The sequence below is a fragment of the Mus caroli genome, chromosome 8 (assembly GCF_900094665.2).
Source record: "Mus caroli chromosome 8, CAROLI_EIJ_v1.1, whole genome shotgun sequence".
NCBI lineage: Eukaryota > Metazoa > Chordata > Mammalia > Rodentia > Muridae > Mus > Mus caroli.
In genome coordinates this window covers 115,489,580-115,514,440 of record NC_034577.1, presented here as the reverse complement: position 1 = coordinate 115,514,440, position 24,861 = coordinate 115,489,580, and the positions used below count along the sequence as shown (strand labels likewise).

The following is a 24,861-nucleotide window of genomic DNA, read 5'->3' as shown; positions in this document are numbered from 1 at the left end:
AACTATGTAACAGGATTTGTAACTATGTAACACATGTGGGCTAATGAGCTAGCACCTACCTACCTCCTGTCTGCATCTGTCTCTAGCTCTGTGAAGTCTGAGCTACTGAGCACTGCTGGTATCTTAACTGTGGGGTTTGGGGTGGCGTGAGGCTGGAGCAGAACAGCCCCATCACACAGCTTGCTCTTACTGGACTCAGTCAGTGCAGCTCCTGGTACCTCTTGGAGCTGATGTGGTTTACACGGAGAGTGGTTCTTCTGGCAAATCCAGTGTTTTGAAGACTGGTAGCATCAAAATGTCTTGAATGCAAACAGAACTATGGGAAACCTGGGCCTGACTCCTTGTGACCAAGGACAAGACAGTGGCATGTCCATAAGAAAGATTAGAAGAAAAAAGTGGGAGGTGGTAGGGGCCTGTGTTGTGGGCAGGTGTGGAAAACCCATTATGTAAGCCAGCCTCTCCCTAGGACAGACTGGCGTGCACTGGCTGCCTACTGCTGACAGCCTGGAGAGGACGAGGGACTACAGGTAGGGAACCCTGGCCCAAGACTTCTGTATCTCTCCCCCTCAATTTTATGGCACATGGGGCAAACCAATTCCAAGATCACCACCCTCCAAAGTCACCACCCAGCTGCTTTCTCAAACACTCAAACTAAATCCTGATCTCCTTAGTCAGAAGGTGTGATCCCAGCATCCCCTGGGAGGTCTCCCTTATAGGCGATGATGGGAGAATTCTGACCACCTTTGTTCTCACAACTTTGTTCAGCGGAGTCTGAAGTAAGAAGAGAGGGCATTGGGTTGTTGAGGCTGTGTGCCTTCATATGCAGGCGCACGGAAATTGGTTGTGAGCACAGGCTTCTATGTTGTCTTAGGGTTTCATGGCTGTGAAGAAACACCAAGACCAAAAGCAACACGGAGGATAGGGGTTAGTTTTGCTTGTGCTTCATATCAAGTTCATTATCGAGAAGGAAGCTGGGGCAGGAACTCAAGCAGGGCAGGAACCTGCAGGCAAGAGCTGATGCAGAGGCCATGGGGGTGGGGGGGTGCTGCTTACTGGCTTGTTCTTTATGGCTTGCTCAGCCTGCTTTGTTACAGAACCCAGGACCACCAGCCTAGGTGTGGCACCACCCACCATGGGCTGGGACCTCCCATATCAATTCCTACAGGCCAGTCTCTTCACATTTTTATTTATTCTTCTCTCATACAATACATCTGCTTCCCCTCCCTCCACACCTCCCTGCCTCCCCACCTCTCCTTTCCCCCATGTTCACTGCCCCCCAGTGGGCAGGCCTCCCAGGGTTATCTACTGAACACAGCACAACAAGATATTATAAGACCAGGTACAAACCCTTCATCAAGGCTGGGTGGGGTAGCCCAGTGGAGGAAAAGGATCCCAAGAGCATAAGAGTCAGAGACACCCCTACTGTCAGGAGTCCCCCCCCAAAAAACACCAAGAACTTAGTTGATTCTGTTCTTTCAGTGTCCTTGACCCCCTCTGGCTCCTACAATTCCCCTTCCCGATCTTCTGCAGGGTTCCAAGCTCCAAGGGGAAAAACACATGGAGACTTCAACCTAGCACTCTCTCCACCTAATGTTTGGTTGTGGGTCTCTTTGTCTATTCGCATCAGCTTCCAGAGGCAGCCTATCTGATGACAACAGGACTAGGCATCATGAGTATAGCAGAACATCATTAGGAATCATTCGTTGATCTGATTTTATTTTTATGGCGGTGGTGTTTGGCTCCACCCTGAGTCTCTAGGCTATCCAGTCTCTGGTTCCTGGTCATCCAGGCAATAATGAACTTAGACTTCTCCTTGCGGTGTGGGCCTCAAGTTAAACCAGTCATTGGTTGGCCACTTCCATAAGCTCTGAGCCACCATTACCCCAGCACATCTTGCATGCAGGAACAAATTGTAGGTGGAAGATTTTGTGGCTGGGTTGGTTCCAGTCCCACTACTGGAAGCCTAGCCTGGTTAGAGAAGATGGCTGGTTCAGAATCCATGTCATCTGCTACTAGGAGTCCTCACTCGGGTCACTCTCGTGGATTCCAGGAAAATTCCACTGTACTAGGTCTCCACATAACCCCCAAAATACCCTCCAATTCCAGTCTTCCCTCTCCCTCCATTCCCCACCTGATCCCTCCTGCTCAAATCCCCCCCCCCAGTCCACCTACAAAATCTATTCTATGTTCCCTTCCCAGGGAGATCCATGTGTCCCCTCTTGTTTAGCCTCTCTGGGTCTGTGGTCTCTACCATGACTGTCATTTGCTTAACAGCTAATGTCCACTTATAAGTGACTGCATACCATATTCATCTTTCTTGACCTGGGTTACCTCAGGATGATTTTTTTCTTCTAGTTCCATCCATTTGCTTGCAAATCTCACGATGTCATTTTCTAAAATGCTGAGTAATACTCCATTGAGCAAATGTACCACATTTTCTTTTATCCATTCTTCAGTTGAGGGGCATCTGTGTTGTTTCCAGTTTCTGGCTAATTATAAATAAAGCCACTATGAACGTAGTTGAGCAAGTGCCCTTGTGGTAGGAGGGAATGTCTTTTGGGTATACGTCCAGGAGTGGTATAGCTAGGTCTTGAGGTGGATCGACTTCCATAGTGGCTGTACAAGTTTGCTCTCCCACAAGTGATGGAGTAGCGTTTCCCTTGTTCTACATCCTCACCAGCAGCAACTGTCACTTTTGTTATTGATTTTAGCCATCCTGGCAGGTGTAAGGTGGAATCTCAAAGTAATTTTGAGTTACATTTCCCTGGTGGCTAAGGATGTTGAACATTTATTTCTCTAGGTGTTTCTCAGCCATTTGAGATTACGATGTTGAGGATTCTCTGTTTAGATCTGTACTCTATTTTTAGTTGGATTGTTTGGTTTGTTGATGTCTTGTGTGTGTGTGTGTGTTTTTTTTTCAGTTCTTTGTATATTTTGGATATTACCCCTCTATCAGATGTGAAATTGGTGAAAATCTTTTTCTAGTCTGTAAGCTACCATTTTGCCCTATTGACAGTGTCCTTTGCCTTACAGAAACTTTTCAGTTTCCTGAGGTCCTGTTTGTTAATTATTGATCTGAGTGGTGGTGCTATTGATGTTCTGTACAGGAAGTTGTCTCCTATGCCAATGAGTTCAAGGTCGTCCCCCACTTTCTCTTCTATCAGGATCAGTATATACGGTTTTATGTTAAGGTCTTTGATCCACTTGACTTGAGTTTTGTGTAGGGTGATAAATATGGATCTATTTGCATTCTTCTACACGCAGACATTCAATTAGGCCAGCAACATTTATTGACAATACTTTATTTTTTTCCATTGTGTATTTCTGGCTTCTTTATTTAAAAAAAAAAAGGTCAGGTGTCCGTAGGTGTGCAGGTTTATTTCTGGGTCTTTGATTAGATTCCATTGATCAACCTGTCTGTTTCTGTACCAATACCATGAAGTTTTTGATCACTATTGCTCTGTATGTAGTTCAAATCGGGGATGGTGATACCTCTGGAAGTTCCGTTATTGTACAGGATTATTTTAACTATCCTGGGTTTTTTTGTTTTGTTTTCCATATGAAGTTAAATATTGTCTTTTCAAGGTCTATAAGGAATTGTGTTGGAATTTTGATGGGGATTGCATTGTATCTGTAGATTGCTTTTGGTATGATGGCCATCTTTACCATGTTAATCCTACTGATCCATGAGCATAGAAGATTTTTCCATCTTCTGAGATCTTTTTCACTTTCTTTCTTTAAATCTTTCAATTAGCAATAATTGTGCCTCAGATAAACCTCGTTAGCTACGATACTGCCACTGCAAAAAGCTTCTTTAAATCTTTCAAGTTTTTATCCAACAAGTCTTTCATTGGCTCGGTTAGAGTTACACCGAGGTATTTTATATTGTTTGTGGCTGTTATGAAGGGTTCTGTTTCCCTGATTTCTTTCTCAGTCAGCTTATTATTTGTATACAGGAGGGCTACTGATTTTTTGAGTTAATCTTGTATGCAGCCACTTTGCTGGAGGTGATTATCAGCTGTAGGAGTTCTCTGGGAGAGTTCGGGATGTCCCTTGTGTATGCTATCATATCATCTGCAAGGAACAGTTCCATGACTTTTTCCTTTCCAAATTTTATCCCCTTGATCTCCTTCAGTTGTCTTATTGCCCCAGCTGGAACTGCAAGTGTTATGTTGAATAAACATGGAGAGAGTGGACAGCTTTGTCTTGTTCTTGATTTTAGTGGAATTGCTTTGAGCTTCTCTCCTTTTAATTTGACATTGGCTAAAGGATCACTGTAAATTGCCATTATTATGTTTAGGTGTGGTCCTGTATTCCCCACCTAATCTCTCCAAATTTTATCATGAAGGGGTGTTGGGTTTTGTCATAGGCCTTTTCAGCTTCTCCTGAGACAGTCCCGTGTTTTCCTTTCCTTCGGTTTGTTATATGGTGGATTACCTTGACTGGCTTTCATGTTGAACCATCCCTGCATCCCTGGGATGAAGCCTGGTCGTGGTAGGTGACCTTTTGACAAAGTTCTTCAGTTCAGTTTGTGAGATTTGTGTGGAGTATTTTTGCATCTGTGTTCATAAGGGAAATTGGTTTGTAATGTTTCTTTGTTGAATCTTGTGTGATTTGGGTATCAGGGTGATGAGGCCTCATAAAACGAACCTGGCAATGCTCCTCCTGTCTCTATTTTGTGGAATAATTTGAGGAGTATTGGCATTATATCGTCTTTGAAAGTCTGGCAGAATTTTGTGCCAAAGCCCTCTGGCCTACAGGCCAATCTTATGGAGACTTTTTTTTTTCTACTGAGGTGTCCTTCTCTCAGAGACTTTAGCTTGTGTCAAGTTGACATAAACTAGCCAGGGCAGTCACCCTAAGCCTAGCCATGGCAAGGTGGATGTTGGTAAAGGCAGATACTGATGTCATCTAAATCTCCCTTGATCAAGGGTATTCACCCAACTCACCTGTGACCTCATTGCTGGCTGGGTTTTATTTTCAACTTGATATGAGATAGTCATTTGGTAAGAGGGACTCCTAATTAAGAAAATGTCTCCATAAAATTGGTCTGCAGGCAATCCCTGGGATATTATCTTGATTCAATGGTTGATGTGGGAGGGCCCAGCTCACTGAAGGAGGCACTGCACCCTGGGCAGGTAGTCTTGGATAGTATAAGAAAGCAGGCTGAGCGACCGAGGAGGGAGCAAGCCAGTAAGCAGCACCCCTCTGTGGTCACAGGTTCCTGCCTTGAATTCGTGCTCCGACTTTCTTCATGATGAATTGTGATCAGGACAAGCAAGCTGAAATTAAGTCTTTCCTCCCCAAGTTGATTTGGTCATGACTTTATATCACAGCAACAGAAACACTAAGCTTATGTACTTTAAAGATTTTGGAAGAACATAAAGAAAAACAGGGAATTACATTTTTCATGAAATCGGTCAGCCACTGTTTCTAATGAGCAACCCACTGAATGAGCCATCTGGATACACCTCTACTATTATAAAGGCAGGGGTTGTGTCCTCAGACTCACAGCAAGTCTGTCAAGTGTAAACCACTGGGTTCAGGTTTTTTTTTTCAAAACTGTTTATTGATTCTTTGTGCATTTCGCATCATGCACCCCGGTCCCCACTCATCTCCCCATTCCTCCATATTCCCCCTCCACCCTTGCAACCCTCCCCCCAAAGAAAACACATTTTTAATATCTCACCGTGTCAGAAAACAAACAAAATTCTAAAATCTCACCGTGTCACGATATGTCTCACAGTATACCCCTTTCCCCAAACAGCTTCTCTTGCAAATGATCATTGCAGTGAGTCATTGGTCTGGTTTGAGGCCTCTGGCTTCTGCCCCACAATCATTCCTGGATCCTCACGAGGACTTCTCTCAGATATCCTGCTGTTGCCCTGTGTCATGGAGGTCCTGCAGCTTTGGATCTGTAGGACCAGCCCCTTCAAACACCCCAGCAGTTTATAGATAGGGTAGATGTTGGAGTGGATCAACTCAGAGCCCTGGGCCTGGGTGGTATCTGAGTTGGTGTCAGCCTGACAACTCTCCCATGCTTACACCAACCTAAGCCAGCTCTCCAGCAATGCCCAGGGGAGGGGCAGGGCCAGTTCACCCACTCTCATTCCCAGAAGGGTCAGCTCTACTGTGCTGTCCAGGTGAGGTGTGGGGCTGATCGCCTGAGTTCTATAGCCAGCGAGGGGCTGGCTGGGGCCCTCTCTGTTCAGCCCTCAGACATCAACATGGCTCAGGCAGCAGCCCAGACTAGAGACATCCATGTGGCCTTTGGTGGTAACAGACCCCTACTGCTGCAGGGCCAGGCACCCAGACATGGTTCTCAGCAGCAGCTTGGGCCAGGACCTGACAGTGGCCAGGACCTCACCCTCACTACCCTGGAATTTCCAGTTCTTGCCCTCTTCATTTGAACACTCTGTTCTGCTTCTCTTTCTCGTCCATCTCCCCACACTCATCCTCCTAGTGGCACCTGGGGCTCTGGGTGTCTGGGGTCATCTCAGAAGTGCTGTGTCCCTCCGTGCTATGTGGCACTGGGCAGTAGTTGCCTTAGGACCCTGGGCTGAGTTTTATAGAGGAGCAAATAAATACCTTTTCTATAAATTGCCCTGTGCCATTTGGCTTGGAGATAGGATTTGGGTCTCCAACTTCAGACTTCAAGCATCTGTTATAAAATAGTCCTCCAAAATCCCAGTTGCTGAATTAGGTTGTCCCCGACTCTGTGGCAGCAAGAAAGGAGGTGACAGAAGATAGTCTAAGGGGTGTGTGTGGGGTGATGCTTACCTGAGTGTGAGACAATATTTAGGCAACTATTTCTCCCTAATGATTTTTTTTCCTGATGAGAAAGACGTTGCCCAGAGGTGGGACATCATAATCTTGGCTCACTTCAATCCCACAGCTCCTAGCTGCAGCCAGAGTGTAAAGGCACTGTGACTAGTATTTATCTCATTTATTTAACTCTCCTCCTTGCTTTCATTCATTCAACACTGAAAGCACACAGTGTGGTAGATCACTCTGTGCTGTATGAAGGCTGTCGTGGGTCACCTGGGAACTTACACGTCCTATAGTTTAACCATATGCACACAGGTAATATTATGTGTTATTATTCAACCTTTTAAAAAATGATTTCTTTCTTTTTAAAAATTTTGTGTGCATTGGTGTGTTACCTGCATGTGCGTGTGTGGGAGGCGCCAGCTCCACTGGAACTGGAGTTATAAACAGTTGTGAGCTGCCGTGCGGGTGCTGGGAATTGAACCTGGATCCTCTGGAAGAGAAAGCAGAGCTCTTGACCACTGACCCATCTCTCCACCTCCCAGCTTTCTTTTATTAAGGTGATGTTGTACTGTGATATCTTCCAAACTAAACACCGGCCCTCTTTATGACCCCAGAAGTGCCAGCTTGCAAAAGATCTTCAAAGTTAGGCTTGCTGGCTGTTGACTTAGCGATGTTACAATGTTTCCTAAGATTGCCAGATGTTTTTCCAGAATGGAAAAGACCATTATCTTAAAACGTAGGCAAGTTACATAAGCTATGTAAGAGTCAAAGTGTAATACATTAATATCAAATCTGAGCTTAGGTCAATGGAGTTGTTGGGCAACTCTATAGCAATCACAAGGACTGGCTTAAAAGGAAAAGATACGTCTAACTAGTTTTAAGGTTTGTTTTCTGCACAAGATTTATCTAAATATCACACAACAGTTAAAGCATAAGATGGGGTAACTGACCTTCTGGGTTTCCTATAACCACACTTGGAGGCCATACTAATGATATTAAAAGGGAGACTGTTTTTCACCTTGCCCTCCAAGGTCAAGTAGGTCCCAGGGGACTGTGCAAGCATATCTCAAAATGTTGTGTAACTATGAGGAGACCACCTGTTCTCTTGTTTGTGGAAGCCATGGAGAGCCCATCCAGTTAGCGCAAAGCAGGGTCCAGTCTATGAATAGGACAATCAATATGGAGGAAAATGTTCAAACAAGGCCTTCAACTTAACCTCACCTAGACGGAAAAACTGATAAACGGTGAGGGGATGGGGATGGGGCTCTAGAGGATCCTGAGGCCAGGAGTGAGGGGGAGTAGATTCTCAACTGGCCTTGATTGATTCTGGCCGCTGACATGGTTTTAAACGCTCAGGAGGAATGTATAATCAAAGATGAAAATGATTGGCTTGCTAATTTAACAGTCCAGGGGGGAATCATAAGGCCAGATATTAGGTTTAATTGCATATGAGATGTTTTAGACAATTATTTCTCACTAATGAATTCTTAATAACTAAATAGGGGACACCGTGACTTTGTCTTAGCTCAACACTGCAGCCCTGACCTGCGGCCAAGGGAGACAGGCCCACTGTTGTTTTTAAAGAAGCTAACCAACTGGCAAGGCCAGACAAGACACTTGGAAGGTCCTACTCCCAGGACCTCAGAGACTGGTCAAGTCCCCATCAAAAACTCACTCCAACATGTACATGACCTATGCCTCTGTGGGGAATCTGGGGAGAGACTCAAGGACCCCCTCAACTTTCTAGTCATAATGGGGTATAAGGTCTCTAGAGAAAAGACACAACCTGAGTTCTAGGTAAGCCCATAGAGAATGTCAACCATCTTCAAGCCGTGGGGTCACTGTTCCCCATATGGGAGCCCGTCCCATAAGAATCCCCTTTCTTGGACCTGCACTGCCCCGAGACGATGCCCCTTCCCTCAGTCATCACCCCTGCCCCTGACAGCAGTGGCTGTTGATCTCTGAACAGTAGGGATTGAGAGTGTTTGACAGGGAATGTGACAGCAGGTCCCTGAGGTGATGGTGGCTTATTCTCAAGAGACTTTGTGAAAAGAAACAGCTGCAAGGCTGAGTGCCTTAAACAGAACCAATAGAGGACCCTGTAAAATAGCCAGCCCAGGGCTGGAGAAATGGCTGCTCTTCCAGAGGACCCAGCTTCAGCTCCCAGTACCGATCTACATAGTGGCTCACAACCATCTGTAACTCCAGTTCCAGGGATTCAACTCGGTGTTTTGGCCTCTGTACCAGGCACATGAGATACATAGATGCAGGTAAAGCGCCCATACTCCTAAACAGAAACATTCCCAAGTCAGAGTCCCTGTCTCTGTGGCTTGGACTCCGGGCTTTCCTGGATGTTCAATTCTTTGTCCATCCCAGAGAATGAGCTCAGCAATCCCCTAGATGACCACTGGTCCCTCTGCTGGATGAGTCCAGGGACACCAGCATCCTCCTCCCTCCCTCTGGCTCAGAGCTCAGGTCTGGGCCCTCAGCTGTCCTTCCACAGGAGTAATGTCAGAGTGGTACTTTTAGATCAAAGATTTCCTGGGGGCAGATACACCCTGAAGGAAAAGAGACCTTGAAGTTGGGTGGTCTGGTGGGATTTGTTTACTAATCCTGAGTCCCAGCCTTCCTACCACGGTTACTAAGGTCTGGTCATATTTCTCAGTGGTATAGGCTTTTGAGGGCAGGTTTAGTCCTCTGTTTGTCTGTCTGTCTGTCTGTCTGTCTGTCTCTCTCTCTGTGTCTGTCTCTGTGTGTGTCTCTCTCTGTCTCTGTCTCTTTCTCGTTGTCGTCATTGTTGATCTAGTGATGTGCTCAAAGCTAGGTTGCTTTGTAAAGTTTGATTCCGCTCACTGTCCCCAGTGTCAGAGCCCAGGTGCAGGTGCTCCATCTGGTGGTGGTTTGTGGTTGGCAGCATCCCAAGGTGGCCCAGCCATCTCTTGGAGACAAGGGATGGCCCTATAGCCAGTCCTTTTTTTTTTTTTTTTTTTGGTTTTTCGAGACAGGGTTTCTCTGTGTAGCCTTGGCTGTCCTGGANCTCACTTTGTAGACCAGGCTGGCCTTGAACTCAGAAANCCNCCCGCCTCTGCCTCCCAAGTGCTGGGATTAAAGGCGTGCACCACCACGCCCGGCTTAGCCAGTCCTTTTTAAAAAGCCACCAGGACTCAGTCAGGTGCACCACCCTGATGACTGCCTATTCAGATCCCCCTTCCAGAGCCCTGACTGGATGACAGTCGGACTAAAGTCCTGTCCCCTTGGAGCCTCCCAGTGGGCACTGAATTTCAACACATAGTTAGGCATGGTGGAATATACCTGTCATCCCAGTGTGTGTGTGTGTGTGTGTGTGTGTGTGTGTGTGTGTGTGTGTGTGTTCATTCAGGTGCACGCATGCGTGCATGTGTGAGTACGTGGTGAAAGGAACTTTACTTTGTTGTGAGTCTGAGGACAGCCTGGACTATGCAGGTGAGAAGTAAGATCCTCCAAACAGAAGCTGAGCATGTAGAGGGTTGGGGTCGGGTGGGGTGGGATTGGGGTGGGGCTGGGCGCACAAACCCCATTCAAGGCACAGCTGGGGCTCATGGGAACACGTGGCTGTGGCTGCCTTGAGAGAGAAGGGCGCCTGAAGCAAGCAGACTACAACCATCATTAAACCAAACCACTGAGCAACACCAAATCCCAGACCCTGACGTGTAAGAAGAACACTCATCAGCAGAGAGGAGAAAACCAGACCTCTCACTTGCCCAGAGCACTAACAGTAAAAGCCAAGGCTTGGGGCACATGGGCTGTCACTCGCTGTCACTGGGTCCGAGGTACTGTGGCAGGTCAGGAGGGAGGTGTTACTTCACAAGCTGAGTGCCTTTGTTCCTGGAGCAAACCTTATGTGACCCTCGCAAATTTGGGGCCAGCACCTCTGAGCTGCCCCACAGGGATGCTCCTGAGCTCAACGTGTTCGAGACAGTTCTACAGGGCAAGGGGCTGCTGAGACTGCACCCATTAGCTCTCTAGAAGGTGAGTAGGTGTTAGACCCAAGAAGCCCACAGTAACCTAGGTGTCTGTACCAGGTGCTAATAGGACAGCGTGGTCTCTGCAATCAGGTCTGATTCTGAGCAGGCTCAGGGAAGCTAGTATGTGGTGGGGGATTCCTTTATGATCTCATGCAGTCAAGCACAATATCTGAAGATCTTGAGGAGGAGTCACTGTGGCCTCTAAGGACATTAGAGTATAGGGTACCTAAGAATCCAAGGCTGTTGTCCTGGAATGGGTGGACTGAACTGGGCCTGGGAGAGGGGCAGGTTTAGGTGCTGTGTCTAACCTCAAAAGTGTCAGAGTAACAAAACAGCAACAGATCTGACAGCCTGATCTTACCTGATCTTACCATGATCTTCTAAACCTAGTTTTTTCTGTCTTTCTTTCCTGGGAAATGTCCCTACCTCTGGTTGAGGCTGTTCCCGGTCTGGCCAGCAGAGGGCAGCAGAACCTCAAGTTAGCACAAAACAGACCAACTAGTGTTGTGGACTGGGGAGTGTGGGCAGCTGGAATTATAGAAGACACAGCCCCACGTGAGACCAGCAACAACATGGTCACTGGGACTAACTGGGTGACCTGGCGGGGATGGGAAAGGAAAGGAGCTGCAGAGCCCCACAGTCCTTCACCTGGCCACCGTGTCTAGGTTTGTGAGGCACTGGGACACTTGAGGGGTCCGAGATGCTCCACCGTATTTTCCAGTAGAGGATAAGCTCACAGTGTGCTGAAGGACAACAGGATCTTGGAGATGGGGAGAGGTGGTAGGTTGTCGTGCCGCCCAACCCCCTTCCCGCCCCCCGATCTGATGGGAGCCTACAATGGAGAAGAGTAGCAAGTGTAACATTGGGGCTGGACAAGCTGAGCCACCATCACAGGGACACTGGATGAGGCCAAGGACCTCACCTGGACCTGGGCTGTGCACAGCCCAAATCTCAGCCCTCCAGTTTACAGAGGAGATTGGCAATGACGCGGGCTAGTGGCTCAGCTATGAGAAGGAGGAGGTCAGGTCTAGTCACACCCAAAGCCCACCATTTTCCCCAGCATCCCATTATGTCCCAAGCCAGACAACTTGGCTCTCTTGAAAAACTCTTATCTAGCCCCACAGTTCTTCCTGCCATGGAGAAATGGCATAGCATCCATGACTGACTTACAGGAATTCAGCTGAGCAGGTAAGGGGCTGTGCCTCCTGACTCCCGGACAGTCCCACCTCTACTCCCACCAGGGCACTGAAGGTCCCCAAGAGGCAGATGAGAATAGCTACAGTCTGCAAGGTTGTCCAACTTGCTGAAGGGCATATTCAATGTCTCCAGTGGGAAGTTCATGAGTTCACAGTCCTGTCTTTGCTCCCTGGAGGTCCACTAGGTGTAACACAGGGTCACAGTGCCCTCCTCACTCACCTCTTCCACAATGCCCCTCTTGCAAGTGAGCACAGGGTTCCCATTTTGGACTGGCCTAAGGGGCAGGTCTAGTGTGCAAGGAGTGGGTCTAGTGTGCAAGGAGTAGTTTAGTGTGCAAGGGGTGGTTCTAGTTTACAAGGAGTTGTTTAGTGTGCAAGGGGCGGCGGGTCTAGTGTGCAAGGAGTGGTTCTAGTGTGCAAGGGGTGGGTCTGGTGTGCAAGGGGCAGGTCTAGTGTGCAAGGAGTGGTTCTAGTGTGCAAGGGGTGGTTCTAGTGTGCAAGGGGTGGGTCTGGTGTGCAAGGGGTGGTTCTAGTGTGCAAGGGGTAGTTCTAGTGTGCAAGGGGTGGGTCTGGTGTGCAAGCCCAAACTGACTGAGGTTTCTTTAGGTCCTTGCTCTCCCCTCAGAATCCCCAAGCCTTCTCTGATGCTCTCCAGCTCTTGAGAACTGCCATGTGCTAGCTGCTACAAGGGGGCTGCTTGCTCTGGTCTCTCCTGGAGGACTGCCATCTTCTCACCACCTCTTGTCACACAGAGCACAGCACTGAGCCCTCCCCTGCCCCAGGACAGGCTCAGTCTCAGAGCTGGCACCTCATGTGACCTATGCAAATCACCCAGGTTCATGGCTGGCCTGCTAGAGCTTGCCCAGTGCCAAATCAGGAAACACTTTATGGGTTGTGAAAATTAGAGGCAAAGTATTCCCCAGGGCTGGCCAGTCCTAACCAGTGTCACCGAGGGAACTCCATGTCCTTTTCTGTCCACCCACTCCTGCCTCTCAAGCTTTCCTTTGTTCGTGTGTGGCACCCTGGTGACATGTGATAACTCAGTATAAAGACTGGACTCTCTCCTCCTCCTCCATCCTCTTACTGGACCTGAGTGGAACTCAGGGAGGCAGCGTGTACCTGCCTTGTCCATAGCTGGAGTTAGGTCTAGGGTAGGTCTACCCCACTATCCCAAAACCCCCAGCCCTGTACCCGCTACACAGGTACTGTAACACGACCAAGGGTCGCTCTCATACAGTCTCTTCTTTATCCTGGGGTCTTGTTCTCTCTCTCACCCACCTCACTTTTGATACAGTTCCAAGGTGGAGAGAAGATGACCTAGCTATAACCCAGGCCCCTCAGCCCGGTGCTCTAGGCTTTATCTGTGGGCGTTATGAAACTCTCTGGTGTCGGGGATTCCTAACAGACCAATAGTTACACACAGGCGGCTTCTCTGACCGTGGAGATGGAGACGACCCAGGCTGTTTGCAGGCCAGAGCCCTGGGATGTGGCTCGGCCCATGTTCACAGGCCTGGAAACCAGGGGTTTCTGGGCAAGTTCAGGAACCCAAGGGCCAGAGAGCCTATGGCTCCTGCGCCAACGCACAGGATGGAGAGAGTCCCAGCTCCTGAGAGGTCACCTTTCTGTTCTATCAGTCACTGGATGGCTAAATGGTGCCATCATATGGAGGATGGTTGTTCCCACTTGATCTGTTGCTCTCAGGCCAGTTTCTGCTTGACACAGCTAGCATCCTTGTACCCAGGCAAGAGAATATCTAAAATTAAGCCCTTCTCTGAAAGGCAGAGATGGGAAGTCACATTCTCTAATAGGGGGTGCTGAGATGCAGGTGTTCTACCAGCCACATGGGGGCGCTCATGAGGGCGCACTGAGGCTCAGACTAGGAGAACTCTCCCACCCACACCGACATACTTCTGAGAGCCTCCCTTCCTTTTCATGACCTTTTCCTGAAACTATTTTGTTCTATCATAACTGGAGCTTGCAGACAGCAATGGTATGGTCTCTGTTTTTCTTTTTAAAAATCGGCTATTTTCATTCCACCCATTATTATAGATTTCCATTCACTCTGTGTTCACTGCGGCTTTGGAATCACACACAGTAGTAATGAGACAACGTGACGATACCTAGCGTGCTGATAGTAAGCAGGTCACTGTGTCTCTGCTATGACTGGTTTCTTTGTGGTCTGCTGCCATGTGTTTTTTATTTGAGTCCCTCCTGAGAACCCTGAGCTGCTAGCAGGTACCGGAGACACCAAAGGCAAGGGGAACAAGTAGCTTAGTAGGCCAGCAGCTACCCTCTCATAGCCATTATCATGGATCCTACAGAGGCACAAACCCTTCCAACATAGTAGTCCAGGAGGCTGTGTGGCTCTGCAAACAGTTCCTTTTCTAGCCCCTGGCAAGGATACACGAGGGTAGCCCAAACTCCTGAGACCATATCCTGCCTCTAGACAAGGGACTCCCGATCAGAGGTGACTGTCCTATGCCATGGTGGGACTTGGGAGCAGGCAGTTTGTTCAGCACTGAGCTGAAATCCGGTCTCTTGGGTTTCTTGTTATGAGACAAGGAACACATACATCTGAACTACTTGTATAGGAGGCCTGGTTCCAAGAGACCTCTCCAGCTCAAGGGTAACAAGGGGCCTTCTGGGATATCCTTTGGCAAGCCAAGGGCTCCTCCCATGATATTTAGAGGCCTGTGCCTTTCTGGGCCTCACTTAAATGCCCTAAGAGAAACCACCCATAGCTACCCCTTCACAAAGCTCCATGCAGCAGCTGCCTCTAAGTCTAGCTCCCAGAGGGGCCTCCTGACCACCTATCCTGGAACCCTCCTCCTAGCTCCCAGGCTAGACCTTTTAGAAATGTAGTGTAGAGTCTCTTCAGATACTCCAAGGCTCTGGAGCATTGCCAAGTTATAAGTTACTGCCTTTGTCTCTCAGACGATCACAGAGCCAAATTTTTGGTGTCTCACAAAATGAAGTGAATGCGGTGTGGTGTGATGGCCAGTCCCTTAACTGTCATATTATGGTCAAACTGCAAGACAACCAGCTAGTGTTTATTTCCCTGGATATGTATGTAGCCAGTCACATGAAGGTGTGGTAGAAGACATGTACGAGACCAGGATAGGTAGGGGAGCCCCAGATGGCTGCTGAGCAGGACTGTGCATTTTAAATACTGAGGTATAAGAAATTTGGTACCTAGAGAGTGTGGGCCAAGTGTTCAGGGCAGACTACAGGAAGCGGCTTGTGCAGGATCAGGGCAAGTTTAAGCAGAGCATTGCAGGGGCTGGCCAGGTGTCCAGCACAGCCCAACTGTTCCACGCTGCAAACAATTGTCACCAATACATCAGGCCCAGGAGGCACAGCCTTAGAGATGTGTTTTAAGGGGGCGATGAGAAATAGCAGTGTGGGCAGAAGCAAGACCCAGGTTCCAGCCCTCTGCCTGGTCCCACCCACACCTGGTGGAGACCAAGACTGACAGCGGCGGAGGATTATCTATAAAGTATCTTCTCTTTATTTAAGTTAAACAATTTCAAGGATGGTTTCCATCTATAAAATGGACAAAGTACAAGCTCTGTACAGCAGTTTTTTGTTTTTTTAAAAATCAACTGGAAAAAAAATTACCAAACTATATTTTGAATTTGCAAAACATACTCACAGACACCATCATTTTCAGCTTCACGGAGACTCAAGGACCACCACAGAAGACAGCCACCTTTGCCTGTGTGCGCCCAGGGCTCCTGGGAGTTTTTAGTTTTAAAAACAGGAGTTGGGAGGGTGGGATAGCCCAGATGACTACAAAGCAATACAAGCTCGGCGAGTCACTTTGGCACACTGTCATGTAAACATGGCTCACCGATGGGCCCTGCCCACACCCCCTCTGCTCGGAGCTGGGTTGAGTTGGCACCCTGGTGGCCAGACAATCAGATGGTACAAAGGTTAAGAGGCCACAGGGTGGGGTGGGGTACACATGTGGTTGGGACACCCCATTGTTGTCTCACATCTGTGGAGTCACTCTGATAGAAATAGTGCAGAGGTGTCAGGGTTAGCAAAGGACGTTGTGACTGGACTCCAGCAAACTCCTGCCTTGTCCTTGACAGCTTTGCACCTGTACCTGGGAGTGACAGTTCCCAGAGCCTACGTTGGAAGGTGGACATTGTATGAACTTAATTAGACACGTGGGCACCCTGTCTGTTACAATGTATCTTCTGTTGGTTGCTTGGCAGGGGTAGAAAGACAGAGGGTCAGCACCTGGCCAGGCCTTCGCAGAGGGTCCGTGGTCATGGCGAGTACACACATGGAGCCCTCAGGTAGAAGAAACCAGCTACCCCCCTTCCGGAGCAGGCGGGGGGGCACAGCACTCACCTACAGGCCCTCCGACCACCTGGAACTCTGCTGGTTCCCGAGATCTCTGGGACACCCGAGATGAGCACGTATGATGCTTGCAGCCCACCAGGTGTCACTTCCCCACATCCAGGTCACCTCTGTGGCTAACACAGGCCTAGGTCCTCAGTGTGAGTGCGCAGGCCTTGTGATCTGAACTCTACCCATAATTCCTGCAGTTGCCTGTGGATGTACCGGGGGTATTCCCCACACCAGGGCTACAGACACGTGGGGTCCACCCACAGGCTGAAGAGCTGCTCTTCTGTGCTCTGCCGGCAGCTTAGTACCAAAGACCCAACATACAGGGTCTCGAACCACTATGAGCCTAGGGATAGCGGGTGACAGCTGTCCAGTGTCCCTGGTCTGTCACAAGGCAGTAGGGTCCTGCTGGCTCACATTAGTTAGAAGCTGTGGGGTTGAGTTTTCCTAAAGAAAAGAAATCTAATTTTAAAAGAAAACCCAAAGCAATACTTGCCAAAAGAGGTGACCTATTTAGTTTTACAGATGACAATGGGCACAAAGCAGACTTTCTAACCCAGCTGCGATCCCCTTGCTGAAGTTAAACATTGACGCTTGTGGGTGGGGCCAGTGGTTTGGGGATGCCCCTACTGGAGGAGCAGCGTGGGCCGGCTGGTGAGGCCCCAGAGGCAGAGATGCACCTTTGCTCTGGGCTGCGCTGAGTTGCGGGGTTCACAAGATGATGTTGGGGAAGTGTAGGGAACAGACCATGATTCTCTTTATCTCTTATTTAGTGTCCACCAGAGGAAAGTTCACGTTCAAATACAGCAAGTATGTCAACGGAAGAGGGGACGTGGCTGGGAGGCCAGCTGAGCCCGGGTGCAGGGACAGACAAGGAAAGGCCAGCTTTGTGGAAATCATTTTTTTTTTCCTTAGACAGGGCCTTGCCTGCCTCAGCCTCCTGAGTGATGGGATTACAGGCACTGGCCACCATGCCTGGTTCACACACACACACAATTTTGAATAGGTAAAACAGAGTGGAGATTGGCGAGCTCTCGCTGTGGGGCGCCTGCCCCTGCTTCCTCTGTCTGAGATATAAACATGATTGCTGCTTGCCCACTTGTTCCGGCCAGTGCTGGGGTGTGAGCAGGAAGCAGAGAGAGGGAGGCAGAGGGCACCAGCCTTGGGAGGGACCCTCTGTCCTGAGCCCCAGGGGCTCCTTTCCTCTTCTGCACTGCTGTGTGCCCAGCTCATGCCTCGCTGAAGACTTGAGACTTAAGACTTTCAGACCGTGATGGAACACTGAGGTATATAGTTTTGCGGAAAGTTTCAGAAACATAATTAGGTGATCACCAAACTGGGCCGGTGTGCGGGTGGACGTTGGGCCCCGGGGGCCTCTTATTGCTGCAGGTTGAGTGAGAACTTCCACTGCTGTGACAGGGCCGGGCCACACACCTCCACACTCAGGCCTCCGCTCTTGGCAGTGCGGCTATCCAGGCACAGGTTGCTGCCCACGTGTCGCAGTTTGGAGTTGCCTTCGATCTGCTCCCACTTCTGCAACAGAGAGAGCACAGCAGGGGGAGGCGTTGAGGGCAGCATAGGGTCTGCGGGCAAACACCTGCTATTTCCATCCTCTTTCTCTTACATTTTGGGTTGTGAGCCTAGCCTTTAACGGCTGAGCCATCTCTCCGGCCCTCCATCCTCTTTCTCTCTGCTCCTGAATCCCGGCTGCCCCCGTGCCCCATGCTTCACGTGTCACTTTTGGAGCACATGCCACCTCCATGATGTTCCTCCGAATGCTAGCACACTCGACCGACCCAGTCCGCCATGCACAGAGGCCTAACAGCCTCAAGAAGTCTGAGGCACTCTGACCCTGCTGTTTAGCAAGGGATAGGAACATCACTTACATCCTAGACATTTATGCTTTCATTTTAAAATCCCACGTACTTTCCTTTCTCTCCCCACAGCTCCTTTCTCATTAACAAGGTCTGTGGCTCTAGTTAATGTTTTATACATGCGATAAGGTTCCTTGGAGTAAGTATTTCTGAAAAATCCCTCTGACACGGTGGAATGAGATTTTCTCACTCTTGCCTCCCCTCCCCTTTTGTCTGTGCAAATGCACACATACACGTGCCAGGAAGCACAATGTTCTCACTGGCCAGACAGTGCGGTGCCACAGAGACAGGCCAAGGAGTTGCCTCTCAGTGGCGGGCCAGGGGGCAGCAAAGCAGGACCCGCAGCATGAGGGTAACCTGCCACAAGCAACGGGGATGGGTGTGTGTGGGGGGCATGGGTGTGTGTGTGAGTGGCTCTCTCAGCCCTCGGAGTATTTTCCACCTGCTCATCAGATGCCAACTGTGGGAGTCAGGGGCAGTCACCCTGAGAGAGGTTCTGCCAACCTGCACCGCCTGTCCCCGCTGCTGTCCGTTTTCTGGTGTCCCCTTCCTTGTCATGGAAAGCATGCCTAGAGTCTGACAAAGCGTGCGGAGAGAACGTACTCTGATTTTGGCTCCTGGGGTGGGGGCTGTCTGTCATGTGTTGAAGCATCCACTAGACAGAGGGTGCTAAGAAAATAATGAAGTCACCCCCAGCTGTCCCTGGAAGGTGGTCTTCAACGCTGGCATCCACCTGATGGGATGCCGCAGTGTGGTGGGTTTACTGGAGCAGCGCTCCCACATCTCCACAGCTGGAGGCTGGACTCATCGCCCAAGCCGTCCCTGTCTTAGAAGCTCAGTTAAGGACCCCACAGAACATGGGACGGGTGTTTCTATTTCCTCTTCCTTAAAGGTCAATAGACCAGACCAAAGTCTCACTTTACCACTGACTTACAGTCGCAAGGCCTGGCTGTGTTTTAGGTGGGTCCAGGGGACAGTGGTCTTCCCTGGTTCAACATTTACAATCTTATTCTATAGGGTCTGACTCAAGTTATAAACTGCACTAACTGATGTTTAGAGAGTGAACACAGGGTACTCTGGGAGCAGGGACATGGCACTCAGGTATGGGAATAGATTTAGGGATGGACTGGGGAGACAGGACCCTTTGCAAGCATTTCTCCGACACCTAGGATCTAAACAGGAACTGGACGCTGACTGTGGCCCCATACCACCTGCTAGGTGGTGGTAGGTGGGGAGCCTGGGCCTCTGCTTCCATTTGTGCAATCAGGGGGATGGAAGGATGCTGAGCCGTGCTCTGGTGGCCCTCGTGCCTCAGTTTCCCCCTACATTTGTCTTCTGGGGAGGGACTGTGGGAAGACTGGCTACACTCCCCTGTAGCAAGTTAGAAGGGCTGTTAGTGCTTGCACTGTGATTGTCACTGCAGGGCTTAGGAAGGTGGTTTGTCCAAGATCCCCAGAGAATATGCCAGACAGAACTGGCTTCCAAGGCTTGCAATAAGCTCTGGTCCACGGAAGAAGCAATATACAGAGAGGCTCAACTGTTACCAGGGTTAAGATTCTGATCTCACTGTAAGCTCGGAGTAAGACAAGTGGTACCCCCCAGTGCTCAGCCACACAGCCCAGGGCACCGCAGGTGAGTGGCCACTCCCTTTATGAAGGAGACTGACAGGGAGCTGAGGAGGCTGCTGTGGCCCCAAACCTCAGGAAAACATACTACATAACTGCCAGCTATGGAGAAGATCCAGAGTCAAAGCCCAAAGTCCACTTTCAGTAGAATATGGGCTACCCTGCAGCTAGGTCTTTGTGTCCACCCATGCTCATCTTGTTAACCATCCAGATTAGAACTTTTGTAAAGTTAAGCAGGAGAACAAGCAACTTATGAATGTTTTGCTTAAGAAATGACGCAATTTCACATAAAGCGCTCTGTGGCATGAAGAAGGAAAGGAGCCTGGGACCATGTGACATGAGACCTCCAGCGGGGATGAACTGGACCATGGGTGTGAGGTGGCTAAGCACATGGCCCTCATCACTGCTGATGCTATGAAAGCCTGGGACCTTGGACGCACCTGTCTGCTGTCGTTCTCCCGGCAGCCCTGCAGCCTGATGAGTGACCCAGGCGAACGGTCCACCACAGTAAGGCACAGGTCCATGTGCTTCACCGACTTCTCCTTTGTCAAGGCCCATTCCTGGGAGAGACCACAAGTCAGAGATACACCCCAAGTCAGAGATACACCCCAAGTCAAGCTGCAGTCATGTGGGAAACTTGACTCCGGCCCCAGGGGTAACTCAGAGCCGGCCGGATGCTCCCGGCTGAGGGACAAAGCTACATCTGGCTGCTAAGGTGTAACCTTGGTAACCGCTATGTTTTGGTGGGCACACGTGGGCCCCAGCTGGTAGGTCTGTTCTGGGAGGCTGGAGAAGTGCACACTCCTGCCACCTCAGCTGGAGGCCACTCTGGCTGGCAAGTCCAGTTATGCTGGACTGACTGTACTCTCAATCCAGGAGCCAAAATAAATGCAGCCTCAAGTTATTTCTGTTAAGTATTTGGTCAGAGCAGCAAGAAAAGTTAATGCAGAGACTAAAATGAGCTATATCAGAGTGACTGGCATGCTGTGATAGGTAACTGTGTTAAGCATTTTAGCTCAAAGTCCAAGGTAGAGATCCGGTCAGCCGTTGGCTCTATCCCACAAGTCCTCCCATATCGTTTTGGAATGACTCTGCTTTGGAAACAGATTTATGAATGTAGGCTGAATCTGTAAAAACTCCACAAATGATACATTGTAGCTTTTGGCAATTATCTACATGGCTGAAGTCTATGGGAACTCACAAAGTCCTCTAACTCTGCAGGAGCAGTCTAAGCATCAACACACAGCATGGCTCCTAACTGGATGCTCACCATGTGCTGAACTGTCTCAAGCCTCTGCACAAGAGCTGCATGAGGTGTGTGTGTGTGTGTACGCACGCACAAGCACGCTTTGCAGACAAGAAAACTGGGTCAGAATGCATGTAAATATCCTTGCCTGTGCTTTTAGCAATCCGAACACATGCACTGCATGTGTACACAGAGGACAGGGCTGTCAACTGCCTCTGAATACCACACAGATCATGTACAAGCTTGGAAGCCTGGGGACAGAGAGGGAGTGACATCGCTATGAGCGGCAGTGGCCAGGTAGAGGGTCCCATGTATAGCCAGAAGGCAGGGCTTCCTAAAGTCACTTAAGAACAGCCACCCACTCAGGGCCTTCAGGATCCAGGAGTGGAGGCCTCAGTGAGCCCAGCATCCCACCACAGGGACACTGAGCTGCCCAGGCCCTGGGGCTTCTTGTCTCTTCTCTGGCTCCACTGACCTGTGTTCCTCAGAAGGGAAAACGGAAGACGCATGAATGTATTCTGTAAGGGCTACAAAGACTGCCACAAGGCCAGAAGTGGTGAGCCAGGGAAGCCTTGCTATCTATAAGCACGTAGTCTGCTGACAGTGAAACTTCAGGGCTGCCACTGGGACATGAGGGCTCCTGACTCTGAGAAGTGCAGGAGGTGTGGGGGTGGGGAGGAGAAGAGTGAGGGAGAGGGGGGATGGGGGTAGAAGCACAGAGAGTCAGAGAGGTTGGAGAAAGAGGATGGCCTGATGGATCTTTCTTTCTGTCTCTATCCCTGCCGTGGAATGAGTTCCTCTGTGCTGCTGGAAGTTCTTCACAGAAGGTGACTGCATTCTGAGTCACTGGGGCAGGCCCTTCTGAAGTCAGCCTCACTTTCTGTCTACTTCCAGACTGTGGACACAAGGTAGCTGGCTTCCTCATCCTTCCATGCCATGATGTACCCCGTGGGATGTGAGTAGAAGGACCCTTCTCTCTTAGGCTGTTCTGTCTCCACAGTGAAGGGTGGTGGGTAGCTTAGCTACAGTCTGTCTGCTCTACCCAGTGTGCTTCCTTCCAGATGTGCCAGGGTGTGGAGATGCAACTCCATGTCCCTGGTCTACTGCTGCTGTAGATGTGGAAGCCCAGAACCCCTCCCAACCACACCTATGTGTGGGCATCAGCTGGAGACACACCTACTTGTGGTCAGGAGAGTCACAAGGACCTCTGAGCATCGAGGGTCTAGACTGTCTTCATTTGACAGATGTGGCTGGCCAGGAAGGTCACATGTGGATACTGTGTACTTCATTATTTTAAGATGGGTAATAAATACACTCAACTCCAAAAACCTGACTTGGCTACACATGAAGCAGAGCTGGCCACCTTGTGCTGGACCTTCAGCAACCTGAATTTGTAAAATATCTAAGAAAAGCTTTTATGAGCTGCCATCCTTTAAAAAGTATGGCCATCATTCTTTCATTTCCTGCGTGCTGCTGAGGCACAGCTGGACACCAGGTAACAGCGCCCATCTATGCTGCCTGCCCCGTGCCAGAGTCAGGAAGGGCGAACCCTATCCTTGCAGCACCTGAGTCAGTCACAGTGGGGACTCCTGCTGGTGTCACCTTTGCCTCTGGGTCCCCTCCAAGCACTGGAGTGTCAGCCACCAGCCACAGGTGGCAGCTTGGATTTAAATTCGATATAGTTAAATAAAACTGAAGACTTAGTTCACAGTAGGCACATCTCAGGTGCCTGCTAGCTATAGTTCTACAACATTTCTAGCACTGAGGAGGGGCTCATGGACCCCAGATGGCCTGTGGGGTGAAGTACCCAGGGTTGAGTGGTATAAACTGTGCCAATCACCAAGCCTGCCAAGGATCAGAACCCAACATCTGTTGGTCTTCACCATCAGGCACTGACCCTTGACCTGAGGAGGCTGAAGCTGAGCACACACTAAGCAGGTACCCATCAGAGACAAACAGGGTGCAGAGGCAGGTGCAGTACATGGTAGCAGACTCTGCAGGGACGACAAAGCTGGCAGGAAGTCACAGCCTAGACAACAGGTGCTGATGCCACCTCAGTAGTACCTCGCCAGTGCAGAACAGCCCACAGCGGATGAGCCAGCTGCTCAAGGCGTCATTCAATACCTGCAACATCGCAGCTGTTTCTGAGGCTGCTGGCAGGGCCGGGGCTTCCTACAGAGCCCAGGGTGTCTAGATGAGGCCTCTGGGTCTGCAGGCAAGCATGCTCCCCACCTACCTGGTTTCCTCCAGCGTTGTGACACTCATAAATTCCAACAACTCCATCCGCGAAGTGTCCCAAGGTGTCCAGGCAGTTGGTTCCCTGCTGTAAGGCCCCGAAAGCTATGTCCTGGTGATCTGGAACCCTGGAAGTCGTTCATTGTTAAGAGCCAAGGTCACCTCCACAGCCCTGTGCTTCCTGCTCACCACGGCCTCTGCACGTGGTCTCAAATTAGACAGCAGAGGACAGCTTCATGTCACCCCGACATGATGTGGCCCCAGTCTCTGGATTCCTAACTCTTTAAGACTATTCAATGGGCCAGGCATGATGGCACATGCCTGTAATCCTAGCATCCAGAAGGCTGAGGGAGGATTTCTGTGAGAATTTGAGGCCAGCTTGGGCCTCAGAGTGAACCTTCCCTGCCACGCCCCTCCATCTCAAAAGAGTAAATGGGAGATGTTCCCTCATTTCTGGTAAGGGAGAGTTACTAACGAGCTGAGCTGTTGGCTGTCCCTTAGAAAGCCACTCACAGAGGTCGCATCTGACTCTTCCTATTTCTCAACAGATGAGACCTTGCCCAGGAGGGCCCAGCCTGTGGGATTTGTTATGTGGTCCAATGTACACAGATGGATGGAGTGTATGGGGAGTTGTGTGTTTAAGAAGGAGATGAGAGCCTGGCCTCACCTTTGAGAGGCACTGGCTGTGGTCTCCTGATGAAGGGCCATACTCTAAACCTCAACTGGTTCTCCTGTGTGGAAAGAGGAAATGGGCGGGTCCTTCAGGATGGGAACGATCTGGCAGCACCTGTGGCCAGAGACCCGCTGGTCCTCCACTGGAGCCATTGGCATCCCCAGGACAGAGCTTGTGCCAGCTCACAGGGAGGAGCAGTGTTGGGGTAGGAGCTGGGACGCCATCACAGTTAATGCTACTCTACACTAAGAAGGCAGGAGCAGCTGAAGGGAGCTGTGGAGAGGAGTGTGCTCACGGGGAGACGGCCTCTGCCTCCATAGTCCACCTCTAAAGAAGGGACAAACCAAATCCGGTGCTTCGGGGTTCTCCCAGGTTCTCCCAGAGCAAGGGTAGCTGCAAAGGAGGGGGCACCTGTGGGGCGGGACCATGTGCTCTCCCTGGCAGCCAGCTCCCAGCCTCGCTCACTGCAAGCATCAAGTCCCTGCGGACTCCTTAGTCACTTTTGTTCCTCAGCAGTCACAGAGTGCACTCAGGCCCCAGGACTTACCTCAGTTCCGGGTAGACGTTGTCCAGGTACCACTTGAAGGGCTTGCAGCCCAGCTTTTTCCTGAGCTCCAGCCTGCTCTGAATACTGGAGGAAAGGAAGACACAGGGTGCCAGCTATCCCCACCTGTTCCAGGGTCCCCACAGGAGGACAGGGTGGCAGCTATCCCCACCTCTGCCAGGGTCCCCACCAGGACAGGGTGGCAGCTATCCCCACCTCTGCCAGGGTCCCCACCAGGAGGTCAGGGTGGCAGCTATCCCCACCTCTGCCAGGGTCCCCACCAGGAGGACAGGGTGGCAGCTATCCCCACCTCTGCCAGGGTCCCCACCAGGAGGAC

General features: G+C 50.1%; 1 protein-coding gene and 1 non-coding gene across 2 annotated transcripts in view; both read right to left on the bottom strand.

The window, feature by feature from the left end:
* Window positions 1–3,672: 3,672 nt before the first annotated feature.
* Window positions 3,673–3,811, bottom strand: LOC115031861. The gene has a single exon (XR_003837498.1). It is a non-coding gene; the product is annotated as a U4 spliceosomal RNA (small nuclear RNA).
* Window positions 3,812–15,456: 11,645 nt separating this feature from the next.
* Galnt2 (polypeptide N-acetylgalactosaminyltransferase 2) overlaps window positions 15,457–24,861 on the bottom strand; it is a 117,965-nt gene continuing 108,560 nt past the window's right edge. Inside the window, exons 13-16 of the mRNA XM_021169564.1 lie at window positions 24,528–24,611; window positions 23,309–23,435; window positions 20,267–20,386; window positions 15,457–17,860 (exon numbers count right to left, since the gene is read on the bottom strand). Of these exons, the coding sequence (XP_021025223.1) occupies window positions 17,705–17,860; window positions 20,267–20,386; window positions 23,309–23,435; window positions 24,528–24,611 (487 nt within the window). The 3' untranslated portion in view covers window positions 15,457–17,704. The remainder of the gene's footprint in view (window positions 17,861–20,266; window positions 20,387–23,308; window positions 23,436–24,527; window positions 24,612–24,861) is intronic.